This window comes from Pteropus medius, unplaced genomic scaffold, assembly GCF_902729225.1.
Source record: "Pteropus medius unplaced genomic scaffold, Ma_sr-lr_union100, whole genome shotgun sequence".
Taxonomy (NCBI): Eukaryota; Metazoa; Chordata; class Mammalia; order Chiroptera; family Pteropodidae; genus Pteropus; species Pteropus medius.
The window spans coordinates 16,314,803-16,330,868 of record NW_024354911.1 but is presented as its reverse complement, the minus strand read 5'-3'; the positions used below and the strand labels follow the sequence as shown (position 1 = coordinate 16,330,868).

General features: G+C 31.1%; 1 protein-coding gene across 13 annotated transcripts in view; it reads left to right on the top strand.

The window, feature by feature from the left end:
* Positions 1-16,066, top strand: part of MIPOL1 (mirror-image polydactyly 1) — a 258,182-nt gene that overhangs the window by 34,462 nt on the left and 207,654 nt on the right. For 9 of the 13 annotated variants that reach the window (XM_039856509.1, XM_039856511.1, XM_039856508.1 and 6 more), the window contains 3 exons: positions 8,953-9,172; positions 10,754-10,889; positions 12,201-12,306. In XM_039856509.1, the coding sequence (XP_039712443.1) occupies positions 8,953-9,172; positions 10,754-10,889; positions 12,201-12,306 (462 nt within the window). Of the gene's footprint in view, positions 1-5,202; positions 5,295-8,952; positions 9,173-10,753; positions 10,890-12,200; positions 12,307-16,066 lie in introns of all 13 variants that reach the window. The other 4 variants (XM_039856520.1, XM_039856515.1, XM_039856518.1 and 1 more) reach the window with 2 other exon arrangements.

Genomic DNA, 16,066 nt, shown 5'->3' with positions numbered 1-16,066 from the left:
TCAGGATACTAGTGGGGGAAAAGTTAAAAGTAATAATTTCATATTGATATAATTACTCTTATAGACATACTGAATATGTTAGTTTTTGCTAATTAAGTATTTTTTAAATTAGAAACTAAATCCTCCTTTTTAATACAGTTTCACTGGCTGTATCTAAGGTAATTTAATGTACTCTAAAACATAGTAATGTTTATTGATTTGAGCACTTTTTGTATAGTAATACAGAGTTAATCATAGGATACCCTTATTTCCTTCTTCAGTTAATGTCCTGTCTTTTTCCGCCCTCTGTTCAAAATTTTCAGATTAATATTGATTCCTAACAGATTTGGATAGGTAGGGTTTATTCAGCATTAGTTTCCTTGTAGCAACGCATGTATTAGAAGAAATATGATAGGAAAGAGAATAAATACGTAGTCTTTAAGGATTCGGGCTTTTGTATAAATTTTAACATTTGGAATATAGAATATTGAGTATTCTGTATCCTTTCCACAGGTTGATGTAAATAATTTGCAATTTGAATGAATTCCTATTTTAAGTAGATTAAATGGTTCTTGAATTTTTATCAAAAAAAAACAAACGTTGCTAAATTTAGAGTCACTGAAGCCTTTTATTCAATTGCTTTTAAGAGTTTAAAGTTTAAAAAAGTAATGATTTCAGTTCAGCAAATCTGATTTTTTTTTTTTTACAGTAAGCTTCTTTGCCTATATTTTATAATCAGCCCATATAGAGTTTAAGACCAGGACAGGGCTGCATTAGTCCAGGTAAGGAGAACAAAGACAAAACAAAACAAAAATTTTCATTAAAAAAACAGTCCTTGATCTCCTGAGAGTGCAATAGAGACTAGCATCAGAGACTTCCTTTGCATTTTTAATAGGCCATTTGCTCTCTAAGATGTTCTGTATTGGTCCTTTATTACCTTTTTCTTTTTTTTAAAGTCTCTGTTCCTCCGCCAAGTCATTTGAAATGAACACATTATTAAAAAAAAAAATTTACTTTTCTCAGGCTTTTTTTTGGAGTTTCAGGTATTTAATGCTTTTTTTAAAAGTTAAAAATACCAACTCTAACAAGGAGCCTGTGATAGTATAGTGTAATTAACATGACACTAGTATAGTAGTCACAGTTGATTAATGAAATGGGAGTCTCCACCTTTTCTTTTATGGTTTTTTTTTTCTGGAGAAACAAATGATGAATTTGAATAAAACATACATAATTTGCATAGAAAGTTATGTAATGATGCCATATAGAGTATAATGATTTCCTAAAACCTTGTATTTAAAGTAACCTGAATTACAATGAGAGATAAACAGAATATTTACCCTTCCCTTATGAGCTGCTGCTGATATGTAAATTTATTCTTCTACTTTGCACAAATATACTTTTGAGCTACTGCTTAAACACTTTGAGGTCCTTAGTCAAACAGTTTTAATGATGCCTCCAATATTGTGAAAGTGTGACATTTGATGAATGTCTCATATAGTTTTGATATCTGGGAACATGTCAACAAAAAAAAATTGAACATTGGTTTGTCATGCAACACCTAGATAATTTATAATTTTACTGTTTATATCCATCTTGACATTTTTTATCTGCCAAAGGCAGGTTTCATTTGGAATCTTAATCTGAGATTTATTTGGTGGATCTGGAAATCATAGCTAGGGTTCCCACAGGAAATGGTCCATCTACCAACAGATTAAATGGCAGTCCTGCAGTTGTTAGGGGAGCTCTGCATTTAACACACATGCATACTCATTCAGACAGCACTGTGGAGAAAAATTAAAGTAGTAACCCAGGTTTAGGAACAATGTAGCTAAAAAGTCCCATATTTGCTGAATGACAAAGGGTTATATAGCAGCATTTCATTTTATTATTCGTGCTTGAATTTCTTGTTTGCTCTGTTGAGTCTGCTGACGAATACTAATAAATGCCTGCAACAATCCAGACGAGAGATGCCTGGCAACAAAGCTATGCGGTGGACCTCCCTGATCTTCTCCAGTTCACAACCTGACCTTTTGAAAAATTGGCTGGGCTAAGCTGCAGAATTTGGGTGTAATGGTTATTGTTAACTCCAGCTTTAGGATTTATTAATTTGTGTGATCAAGACTTACCTATACTTCAAAGTTTCAAAAGACCAAACACAATCATCCATCCATTAGAACTAACATTGTGTTTCAGTGATTTCCACTTAGTATCTGACTGATGATTCTTCTGTTTTGTTTTCCAATTCTAAAAATTCTCTTAAGTAAAAAGAAAAGCATATATAAAGAAAATGTGTTTTTTCTCTTTATACTTGTTATTGGAAAAGTTGCTTTCTATAAATGATATATAAAATCGGTGAATTCATGGACAATTGGTATGTGTTCATACTTAAAAATATACAAAACCTATTTTACTTGAATTGTAGAAATTAGAGATTTACATAGTTCATTCATATTTTAACTGCTTTATATAAATTATTCTTATAATAAAATTTGAGAAAAGCTGAAAAGGTTAGGAATATATAGAAAGTAGCTGAATAGTTTATATAACTGGGGGATAAATAGAGTAACAATTGCCATTATGTTAGTTAATCAAATTGTAGGATAGTTTTCACAATCATTTCAGCCTAAGTAATATTTGTAAAGGTTTAAATAGGGTGATGTAAGTTTTACAAACCTTTTTTTTTTAAATGTGATATGTTCATAAGTTAATTAGATAATCTAAGCTTTAGGAGATTACACAATTATACTGCATTCATAGCCTTCATATAGTGAAGAATCTTAAAATTTAGAAGCTGAAACGATAGAACTTAGTTCTTACACAGAAATCTGACCTTTTCCCCAAAAGAATGAATACTGATGTGTTCATGATTATTTCAGACGATGAAACAAAAGCTTGTTAAAATTTGGTGTAGTACTACCACTTTAATAGCTTTTTTAATAATAATAAAAAAAGTAACAGAATTTCTGTAATTTCCGTGACTAACCAGTGGAAGACTTGAAACATGGTACACTAAGTCACAGAATTATCTTAATCAAAGATGAAATTACTTCACCACTTCATTTTGATATGCTTATCTGGGTATATAACCATGTGTAGGAATGTAAAGGATATAGTTGATTTTGAATATCCAACCCTTGTGCCCAAATGACTAAATTATGTGATATTGACAGGTTTCATCATTTACAGCTTTATAAAAAACCTTTATAAAACCTTACTTCAGTATCTTATAGCTACATCCAACTGCTCTTCCCCAAGTATTTTTGACTTCCCATCAATATTATATAATAACACCTTATTAGATCTATGTAAGATTTTATCTGTGCTTTCCAACATGATAGTCAATGGCTACATGTGGTTTTGAGCACTTGAAATGTGTGCAGTGGGAATGCAGACCAATGAAAATGAAAGGTATAGTTTTTTTTTCCTTCTTAATGACTGTTCAAGCCAAAACAAAACAAAACAACAAAAATCCCCAAACCCTGAAAGAATATATAGGACCCAAGTAACAGCTTTGCATTTTTTAAGCCAAAGATCCAAAAGTTATTTAATTTCATGTGACTTCTAAATCAGAATCTGTGAAGGATAAGTGCCTATGATCTACTAGCTATGATCCTGATTATATCTAATATCATGTGCCAATACAGTGAGTGCTCAAATTATGTTACAGAAACATGCTATTTAAATTTCTTATTTTCCTGCCATGGGCTGAATTTACAGAAATATTAGTTTTATTCCTATGGAATTGGATTTTCTTTCAGGATCTTTTCCTAATATCAGGATTTCTAAATTCTGAAGTCCTGTTATTTCTGTAATTTATTTTATAATCCGATATAAACTTTCTTAAACCATTATTTATTAGTTACAAATTTTAACCTTGTTATGTATTTTCTCTTTATTATATGTTTCTCATTGGATATTCTTACAGTGTAATAAAATATTTTGCTTTTAACAAAATGGATTTTGCAGCTAATAATAGTTAACATTTATTGAGTGTATTCTGTGCTGACACTTTTCTAAGAAATTATATAATTCAAATTTAATCCTCATAACAACCTTTTGAGGTCGGTGCTATTATGATGTAATTTTTTATTGATAGAGAAGCTAATGAGAGGTTAAGTAATTTGCTAAAAGTCATATAGCTGTATGGTAGAGCCAGAATTAAAAACCCTGCAGTCTGTGGTTCTGCTTGGAAGACCTAAATACACCAGGAGTCTAGTTGGAAGGTCTAAACTCTTCCCTTGTACACACTTACATTAGGTGAGACCACTGTGATATGGCAAACATTTCCGATGTCTTTTTCTTTTATGATTTGGAGAAAAGTAACCAGATATGCAAATGTGTAAAACTAACCCTTCCACAAAAAAGAGAAACAAATAGTCAGAAATACTTAGTAAAAAAAATAAACAGTATTTGTACATGCATACAGCTAGATTTAACTTAAAGAATTGGTAGAATTTTTAGGAGCCACTAACTGATAATTGTTGTTCTGATTATGTTGAAAGTAATTATTTCAAAAAATTCTTAACCATTGAGAAGAAGACATCTTTTGTTTAAAATGTGGACTGTAGTAATTCCATCATAACATCAAATTTATACACCTATTTAATACCAAAAAAATATCATTTTGATGTTTTTACATAATGTGGTGATAGACAATATACAAAAGAAAGAAACAATAAACATGAGACTTTTAATTTATTCATGAAATCAGATGCTACAGTATAAGTTGTAACCTTTCCAAAAAGAAGTTTAAAGAAGCAGTGACCAATTGTATTAGCAAGTATCAGAGAGCACATTAACAAATTGCCTCCTTATGATTTATTTTTGATATAAATTTCCCTGAGTAGCACCTGCATCTGAAGAAGCAAGAGTTCCATTTATTTGAATGACTTGTCTATAGTACTTCTATTTCTCTTTCTATTTTCTGACGGTGAGCTCTCAGGTAGCTGGGATGTTGCTATTCTGAGTAACCCCAGTAGGATCCCTAGAGACAATTCTAGCTCAACCACTCTGAAGAAACAGCTCTGTAAACAGTATTGACCCCCCTGGGGACCATCAAATCCGTTTACACAGATACCAGTTGTCACAAACTATTTACAAAGCCAGACAGAACAGAATTTCCCAGCCTCTAAGAATCCCTATTTGATTCTAGCCACCTCCTCACTTCTATATAGTAATTGTGAAATAACAGTTATTTTTTGACAATGAGTCATCATTTTTTAGGTAGCCTCAATTCAACTGAGTATATTATACATTGACTGATGTATAATTGGATAATTGAACTCAAAGGGAATCCTAAAGCTTTCTGTCGTAAGGTAAGAAATGATGTAATACTGTTAATTTTCTAGACTTAAGGAATTGAGAATTTAATAACAATTTTAGCATTGAGATAGTTGGCGATACTAATACCTCCAGAAATAAAGAATCTGTTAGGTCTTGAAAATGGTCCCTTGGAAACAGCATGAAAATCACTAGAGGAATACAGGGCCTTCAGAATATATTGTACAGCCAGCCAAGGCACATACATTAAGTATTGAGATTCCCTAAAAAAACTTCACTAAATCCACCCATTTTCCCAGGTGAATAAACTGTCCCTGGCAATAGCTGTAGGTGCCATTTGAGGAAAACCTAGTAGTAGTCTTCCATAGCATTATTTTATTTTATTATTTATGCCCACAGCACCTGGTCTTCTTAAGTGGTCTCCCATCCAAGTACTAACCAGGCCCGACCGACCCTTAGCTTCCGAGATCAGACATCGTGCTTGTTCAGGGTGGCATGGCCATAGACCATGGACCATGGCTCCACTGGGGCACAAACTCAGGACCTTCTGTGTGTAAAGCAGACATGCTAACTGCTACACTATGGAACCACATCCCATAACATTTTTTTCAAATGCTCACAGGATAAATTTATGTGGAAGTGGTAGCATTAGATAGTAATAGCAAAAATTAATATACTTGGTTTGAAGTCATCAAATTTCTATGTCCAAATATTGGTGTGTCCACAGAAGAGTAAATAAAGGGATCGATAGTCATCATAAAAAATTCCCTGTGTTTAACTATAAGGAAAGTTAGATCTTATAGACTTAAGAATTATGAAGAGATTGAAAATTTATTTTCTAAATCCATATGGAGAAATGAATTTAGTAATAATGATGAAGCAATTAACAATGACATTGATTAAACACTGAAGTAGGTTATAGTTTCCATTTTAAACTATATTAGAGAGTGAGGAAGCAGTAGAATAGTTTTAGTTTTAAGCTTTCATCTGTTTAGAGAAAAAGTTTAAATCAGAAGTGAATGTTCTTTTAAAAATTTATCTAATTGACTTGTGTGCAAAACCTGTAACTTCACTTTTTATTGAATTTTGTTGACTTATGTTTATATTTCTATATGTAATCCTATTTCATTAATTTTAATAATTCATAGAAAACCTACAGTATGATATATCTATGATAACTACTAGGAAAATAAAGATAAGAAACAGACTCTTCCCTCAAGGACTCTGTAGTATAGGGAGGAAGGCAAACTGATCTAATGAACTGAATACAATGTGATAAGAACTCTGGTAGGATATAGAGACCAAATGCAAAATGTTAGATATACTGATGCTCAACTGGAAACTCTAGGAATTTTTCACAAAAGGCATTTGTTCCAAACGCGTAGGAATTTGCAAAGTAGTAAACTGCCAAAGGGTTTGAATTAAGTGAAGTAAAGAAAAAGTTGACAGACTGGGAGAATAAGAAGAGAACAGGAAGAACAGGCATGAGCATGGAGGAGAAGAAATAGCTTTAGGAAAAACACAAAGCAGTACAAACAGCTTAAGTAAAAGCTTTTAGTAGCTTTATCTCATTATCACTTCCTAAAGATCTTTCTCCTATGCCAGAAAGTTTAGGAAAAATAATTGAAGACTGAATTAGAGTCACTAAGTACTATTATCTTTTTTGTTTGGAAAAGGTACTAACTCAGAAACCGAATATAAGTTAGACTTGGAATAGGTAAAGAAAATTTGACAAGATGCAGTATGATAGAGCAGTATTTAAAATCTAATTTGAAAAGTCAAAGTGCATCATGCCTGCAACTTTCAAATGTTTCAGAAAAAATTACATATGTTTAGGTAGGTAGGTAGATAAATAGATGCATAGAAAATGAATTGTAAAGCATGTGTGGTAAAACGTTAACATTTGGGGAATCTGGGCGAAGGGTATATGGAGTTCTTTGTACTGGTTTTGCAACTTCTTATAAGGCTGAAATTATTTCAAAATATAAAGGTAAAAAGAAATAACTTGTCTACAATCAGTTCTTGTCACCTTTCTCATTCCTCTCTCTCTCTCTTTAGCATGTTTATGCAGTCAGTGAAGTCTTTTGCATTTGGCTCTCATTCCTCCTTCGTGTTTCTTGCTGTTTTTCTGGATGACTTCAGTGTCTTCAAAGCTGACACTTTCATTACCCAGACTCCTTGATTTCCTCCTCTCCAAGTACCTTCCCCATCCATCTATTTCATCAACCCATTCCCAGATGAACCACGTCATGGACTTTGTTGTTACATGTTACTCATATTAGAAATATTCACTCCCTGACTGTAACATCTTGTCATTTCAATAGAAGGAATGACTGTTTTTCCTAAAGCTATTTCTTCTCCTCCATGCCCATGCCTGTTCTTCCTGTTCTGTTATTCTCACAGTCTCAACTTTTTCTTTACTTCACCTAACTCAAGCCTTTTGGTAGTTTATTACTTTGCATATTCCTGCTTATCCTCATTTGGAACAAATACCTTTGTGAAATCTTCCCATAGTTTCCACTTGAGCATCAGTATATCTAGCATATTTTGCATTTGGTCTCTATACCCTACCAGAGTTCTTATCACATTGTATTCAGTTCATTAGATCAGTTTGCCTTCCTCCCTGTACTACAAAGTCCTTGAGGAAAGAGTCTATTTCTTGTCTTTGTTTTCCTAGTACTTATCACTGACATACCACACTGTAGGTTTTCCATGAATTATTAAAATTAATGAATAACTAAATTAATTAGAAGGGTCAAACTTTCTGTGCAAATGGTTGAATTCTAATATAGGATAATACAATATGGCACAGTAGAAGAGCATTGAGAGCATTCAGAGGATTAAAACAACATTTGGTGGTAAAATAGTTGATCAAAATAAAAAGGCAGAGAGAAAGAAAACTCTTATAAATCAGCCTTGTTTACTCTAAAGTATAATTGAAGTCCCAGTAGAAGAGTATGGATAGTCTGATTTGCAGAGCAGGTATAATACATATCTGAGAAAATGGAGTTAAGAATTTTTATATTTATTTTATATTATGATTACAGAAATAATACCTAACATTTATTGATGTGTCAGACACCAGGCCAAGTATTTTGCATGTATTATTAATTCAGTTAATCCTCACAACAACTCAGGTGTTACTATGTTCTTATTTTTAAAATAAGAAACTGAGGCATGGATGGATGAAGTTTCTTGACCAAAGTTATGCACTTGGCAAAGCTGGAATTCTGACCCAAGCAGTGTGATACCATAGTTCCATGTATAGCATCACTTCACTATAATCATTAACTTGTTGCAGCCTATTTTTCAAAATTTAGAGGAAAAAAGTAATCTGAAAATAATACCTCTAAATCAATGTTTCTCAGCTTTGATTGTATGCTGGAGTCACCCAATCACTCAGAGATTTTGATTTAATTAGTATAAAATGTGGTCTGGGCTGTAGGATAATGCCTCAGGTTATTCCAACCTGCAGGCAAGGTTTAAATCACTGTCCTAAACGCCCCCTCCCTGTGGGAATGGAAATATTAATGGCAGAACCACATTGCGTATGCTTATGTGATAACAATAAGAGTAAGACTAGAAAGTATATGTTTAAAGCTATAAGACAGTCCACAAAAATACTCATTTGAATGATTCAGTATGTAGCTATGGTGTTGCATATATCGTGTTTTTGTATTGTTTTAAATACAGATATAGCCCATAGTTATCTTGAGCAGGAGACTACAGAGAGAATTAAAAGTACACAGCCGGATGAGCAACTTACTGTGACTTCTAAGGGAAGCGTGCATCAGAAATCCAATGAATTAGTTAATGAAGCCACATATGAGGATACAAAACTGCCAGGGCAGAGATCAAGGAATTTTTCTTATCCAAGTGATGAGTCATCTTACTACACTACTGAAAAATCCAAGTGAGTGCTCGCAGCCTTAGATTTAAAAAATAAGAATTGGGAGAACTCTTCCTTCCTTCTTCTCTTCCTTGCCTCCCTCCCTTTATTCTCCCTTATTTATGATATGAGCTAAATTGGACATGTCATTAACTTATTAAAATTTGGTGAAATCTACCAGAGTTTTCTCCTCTTTCCATTATATTGATACGATGTGTCTAGATTGCTTAGTAAAAAAGCGCAAGATGAGTTTGAATAAAGGCCATGAGGTTTTATTCCTTCTTGTTGAATATATTTTCTGTGACCTTTCATTATGGATTGGGAAATAACTATTGAATTGATATAAATGGGATATTATTCATCAGAGCCTAAAACCAGCAGCTCTAAGACAAAATAAGCCCCAAGATGTGTTTTGGTTTGGGTTAGCATTATTTTTCATTTAAATGAGTTTGACTGCTTTTAGAAGGGCCTTATACATTCCAATTTGACTTTCTTATTATTCTACATTCTGCAGCTTTTACCCATTCACCTTACCTATCTATCCCATGAAAGGATTTGAGTTTGTGACACCTTTGCCTTTTCCATATGAGATTTAAGATACTTTGATAATTAGTCATTTATTATGAAAATACTACTTACTAAATTACAAAAATTTCAGCGACTAATGTATTTTCAGTCCAGAAAAAAATCTTATTTCATAGAATAAATTTTAACAATTTTTCATAGGAATAGCTATTGCTGTTTACTTAAAAATTATTCAGTAGGTATGTTAACATGTCTCTACCTCTTAGCAATGAGTTATATTCTTACTTAAGTACAGATTTGAGTATACTGTAGAGGAGTAGAGGTAAGGATGAATGAAGAGGTGATAACATTTTATAACTACATGGGAAAAATAAATAGAGATTGGGCTAAAGTCAGAGTATGAGACATCTAGTATAATTGCAGCAGAATATACACATGGTCAGTAGAGTGGCTCTGTCCCAGGCAGGCCTCACTGCTTAATTTCTTCTTAGAGACTCTAAGATTTATTTCTATTTAATATAATGCCTTCAAAAAATAGCCCATCTCTTTTCCTTTCCCTTTCTTTATACTACTTGTCCTTTGATACTCAAATAGAATGCAAAATGTCAAAAAAATTTTCATTTTTAATGAAAATGTTTTCATTTTTAATGTTTTGAATTTAATAGTGAAAGTGATATTCTGTCAACCAAATTGAAAAAATTATGATTATTATTCCCATTTTCAGGAAAGTGAGAAATGTGTTTTGTCCTGACTAAAAGTACAAATTTAATATTCCCAGCCGCTAAAACCTGAATTCTTAAAGTGTACTGATCTGTGAGTCTCTGTAGATGTTACTAAATGCTTTCATCAGAGTTAGTTCTCTCAGCTGATAGATTAGCACCTCAATAAAATCTATATATTTATTCTTTTTATTCATAGGATTTTCTTGTAACAGTAAATAACAAAAGAAGTTTTAAGTTAAGTAACTTTATATATTATTGTTAAAATTAAATTTGTCCCCCTCCCCATTTGAAGGGTGAAATTTATAGATCCTGTATAGTAGAAATCATGTGTGTATATTGTTTGTTTTCTTTATTACAGCGTTATGGAACATACAAATAAGAATTTGCATTATGAATGTATGATTCCTTGTCAAGTTACTTCAGACTTAGATAAAGAGAAGACGATAGCATTTCTTCTAACAGAATTGAACAATCTCAGAGCAAGCAATAAAAAGGTACAATATAGAAAATCCGATAATTATACACTGTGCTTTTAGCTGTTGACCTCCTAAATTTGCTTCGTTGTCCATCATAATTTAGTTTTATTGTGTACTTTAATCCTTTACCAGTAGCTTTATGTTGTTGCCGTATCATGCCAACAGGGTGTGATTGAGTTGGGATTTGGCCACAAAAAGCAATTTCTTTGGTTTCCTGCCCTTGCTGGCCTGTGATATCATTTCCTTTTTCATAAATCTGTGGTACCTTGAATATGTACCTGAAAAAAGATTCATTCACATTTTACTGTGGTAAAATTTTATTCCAGTGTTATGGAGAATGAGAAATTTAATGTGCTGGTTTTACATTACTTTCTTAACTTTTTTCTCTTTTTTTATTAGCATCCGTGCCCTATATTTCACATCAATAATATATGTAATTAAACTTTAAAGTAGCAGGGCTTGGCAGTATTGTCATTTACCTTGTGTTATATTGCTGCATTTTGTCTAATTCAACTTATGTCGTGTTTTATCTTTCCTCATTCTTTTTCTAGTTATATTTCTTTGAGCATTAAATAATGTTCATTTTTGTGCCTTCTTTTTTTTTAACCTCTCCATACTTTTCTGATTTTAATATGCTAGTTGTTTGACCTAACCAAACTGAAGCATGATGTTAGGATTGTTGATCATGTCTGATAGAAAACAACACAAATGACAAAAGCCAAGGCAGAAATTTAAAAAAACCCAAAAACCATTTGGAAAGATTCTGCATGCAAGAGATATTTTCTGTTCTTTTATTTATCAGTTATTTATTACATGCCAATTATGAATTAGGTGCCAGTGCCAATTTAAATGGAATACAATGGGATGGCATTCCCAAAGGGAAACTTGTTTCAGATATTAAGATTATTATCTTAATTTTGTTTCAAACTGTTAGAATTACTAAGAGAAACTGGAAACTGTGCTGTTCATTAATTTTTTAGGATAGTCCCTTCCAAGCCTTTTGCTTTAAGACAATAGAATGGATCAGATTGCTTTTTGCAGTAGTTATTTTTAACAATTATGTTGTTCCCTCTTTCATTTCATTTGCCTATGCATACATATAAATTAAGTATATATAAATTGTTTTTATAATTTCTATGTTATTAAAAGAAATTATTGGTTTATAAAATACCTTAAAACCTTAAATATTGTGGGGGGTTTTTTTGGAGTTGTGTGTTTAGGGAGTTAAATGTAATATTATTTTTTAAAAAAATTTTACTTTAGGATTAATTATATTTGTGCAAGAAATTTGTCAGATAAGTATCTTAGGTTTTTTCCAATGTGTTTAAGCTTCAAGAAAAACTGACTAAAGAAGATAAAGAACAGAGAAAACTAAAGCTTAAGCTGGAACTCCAAGAGAAAGCAACAGAAGCTCAGATTGCTGAAAAGACAGCAGGTATGGTAGATGAGTATTAACATATGGCCTTAAGAAAGATACACAAGGTTATTATATTATATGGCCTGGTGAATACTAGCATACTAGCTTATTTGCCAAAGGAGGGGAGGCCGTGTCCCTTTTTTTTTTTTTTTTTTTTTTTTTTGGCTGCTTAGAAAATAGGTGGCTTTAACATCCTGGTACTGGTATTAGCGAGAGCTTTACCTGTATTCATACTGATTTGGGCATTAAATGCATTGTTAACACCATGTCAATCCAATCACAAAAAGGTTGTTTGTTTTGTTGGAAGGGCCTGAACAAACAAGGGGAAATAATGATTACCAGTGCCTCTACCTTTCAACCAGCAGTTCAAATACCACATATTGTTTTAGCTCGTGGAGAGGAAATACTTCTTTTTTGTATGAAGTTAGTCATATATTCATTGCCAATGAAAACCTACATTTGATTTAAAAATCTATTTTGTGCAATTAATAAGTTTGTATCTGATGATTTGGATGATGATGGAGATAATGTTTCCTTGAGAAGATTAAAGTGAAAGGTTGACAAAGTTTAAGATTATAAATGACTGCCTTAAATATGTTTTGGAGTCTGTCTTTACTCTCAGGTCTTTGCAAGGAGAAATAATTTTTTAAGTACATCTGTGACATGTTACAGATATGATCAGATGACTCTCAATAGTTATAATCTCTCACAAATATACACATATATATGTCACTGTGAGTCTTCCTCACGCTGTTTTAGTGTAAGGAAAGAGAAATTTCACAGAGTAATAGAAATTAATATTGAAAGGTATTTTAGAAATTACTTATTTTAACAATTTTATATCATTAGAATGATTTTAAGAAATAATCGTATTTTGTGATTAGTTTGAAATTATAATCATACATTATGAGCCACTTAGCCTTCGGTGCATTTATGAAAGAATTCTGGTAATATCAGTCAGAGACATTAACAGGATATAGCCTGACTACTGTGTGTTATAGAACTAAACATCACTATGAGAATGCAACCAAAATGACCATAAATAAATACTCCAGCAAAATACCTGGTGGTTACTTTTCTGTTAATGTTAAAGTACCATGAATTCTTTGGATTTTTTTTGTGGGGAAATAGTAATATATTTTTTAAAAAATTAACAGTATGTTAAAAATGAATAATTCAGATATAAGTTTAGAACAATTTGAAAGTTTCTTGGCTTTTTATAATTGAATATAGATACAAATTGCTAGTAAGATATTATAGGAAGTACATTTGTTTTAAGATGTTTACATCATAATTTAATTGCATGTATAATTTAACAATTAATTTAATGAGATTTATGCCATTATGACTTACTGAAAATCATGAATTAATATGTCTTCATAGCTCATTTATCTCCCGGAGGGGAAAACTCATTAAGCAATATTACTTTTAAATTTTTGTGTACTAGAGCTAATCATATACTTTAATATTTATTGGTATATATTTAAGGGTTCCCTTTGGCTAAACTATGAATCATGCATGCATAAAATGGAAAGACTTTGTTTTTGTTATTTTGTTAATCAAATATTTCTTTTTAATAATAAAATATTATTTTAGTAAATGTTAAATGTTTGAAACATGTTTAGTATGTTCTTACAGCCCCTAAATTGATTAAGTTCATAGTGTATATAGTTTCTCTGGACAAAGCAATCTAGTTAAAAAAGATGTGTCCAACTACTTTGTTAGAAAAATGACACAAAATGAAAATCCCTTATATTTTTTTGAAAGTATAAATTCTTAGAATTTATTTTTATTTATTTTTTAATATTTTAGTTCTATTTTATTGAAAAAAGATTAAAGATATTTTCCTTGTGACATTAGAGAAAATTATATAATATGTGAAAATTTTTAAAAAATGAAATAAGAACTCCATTGATTTGAAACTACAAGAAATTTGTTCACTGACTCTTGGTAGACTCATGAACTTTTTCATGCTTTCTCATTACACGTACAGTCTTAAACAACTTATCATCTACTGGATCAGTAGTAAATGCAGTCAAAAAGGAAAATACCATAAAAAAACAACTATGTCAGAGCCTTAATAGAATGGGGAACACTATATGACCTACATTATATGTGATAAGTTTTTTATTTAGTGTCATATGAAAGAACAGATAATCCACATAAGCATGGATGTTTGTTTCACTGCTCATTTTTATTTTGGAAATAAAAAGTGTATTTGGTAAAGTAGATGACAAATATGTGCATATATTTAAATACTTATTGTGCTTAAGCAGAACATAAATGTTTAAAGTCAAGGTATTTCACATTTAAAAAAAATACATGCAAACACATCCTGAACTACACACTGAAAATTGCAAATAGTATGCAAAAATATATGTCTATAGATTTTTCAAATAAAATGTTAATTAAAATATGAAGTATTCAAGGAAATGGAAGCTGTTTCTTTCTAATATATAAAATGTAAAGATGTATATTCATCAGTATTAGTTATGACAGCAAGCGAATTAAAATCAAATAATAAGGGAATGGTTAAATAAATTAAGGCACATTTATGCTGTTGAGATATCATGCAACAATTAAAATCATTTCTGAAGAATAATTGATGATATGAGAAAATCATTGTAATATTAAGTGAAAGAAGTGGGGAAAACTATGATATAATTTCTTTGAAATATAAATACATGTGTATTACATAAAATGAGAGGCAAATTTTGGTAGTATTAATGGATGTATTAATGTTTCAGTCAACAGTTTTTTGCCTTTTTAGGTTTTCTGTGATGAGCGTGGATTAGATTTATAGTATTAGAAAATGTAAATGTATCTTTAAAAGATGTAATTTTTTAAAAGTTACTTGCTTTCTAATCTTAAAATAATTCCTGTGATAAGTATGACACATAAAGACCACATAAACCAAAAGTTTATGATGGCTATGATCAGAACTTGCCATTTTTCTTGTGTTTCTGATTTGCCCCTTATTTATTTTTGTGTCTTTATGTGTATTATTTATGTATAAATTAATTCATCTTATCTTCCCAGTTGATTGTATAATTTACAAGAGTAAGAATTGAGTATAGTTAAAACCGCATAAAACAAAAGGTGCCCAGTTCTTTGTGAGGCAGAATGAAGAAATGGAAGGATCAAAAGCCTTGACCCATATTCAAATCACAGCTTTTACTTAATATGAATTGTGTGACTTTGGACAAATTACTTATTAGCCTCTCCAGATTCACTTTCTTCCATGTAAGATGTGAATATTAACTAATTTACCAGATTATTTTAAGGATTAGAGGTAATATTTAAAAGCACCTAGTATATAGCTGGTACTCAGTAGGTTGTAGCTAATATTAATATTTGATTATTATCTTTATGAAATTCTTAAACCTTTGATAACGTCAGAAGTCTTGAAAAGATTTTTGTTCTGTTCAGCTTTTAATTAAAATTAAGTGTTCGCTGTTAATAGTTTTTTTAAAGGAAATAAACAAAAGTGAAAAAAAATTAGAAACAAAGGATTAGATGATGAAGAAAATTACTGTTGAAGTATATGTATTTGTTATCACTAGTACATTTTACTTAAATGTGAATCTGAAATAAAAGAAATAAGATACAAAGGATTTGGACTTTAATGAATACCTATGATAAACCTTCATGTAGACTGCTATAATAGCATGAAGCCTATTTCCTTTGCCTCCCTGATGGTTTTTACATGATGTGAATACTGCTGATCTCATGAGAGTTTAAAACTGAGTTGTATATCTTGTATTGTGATAAAATTTCA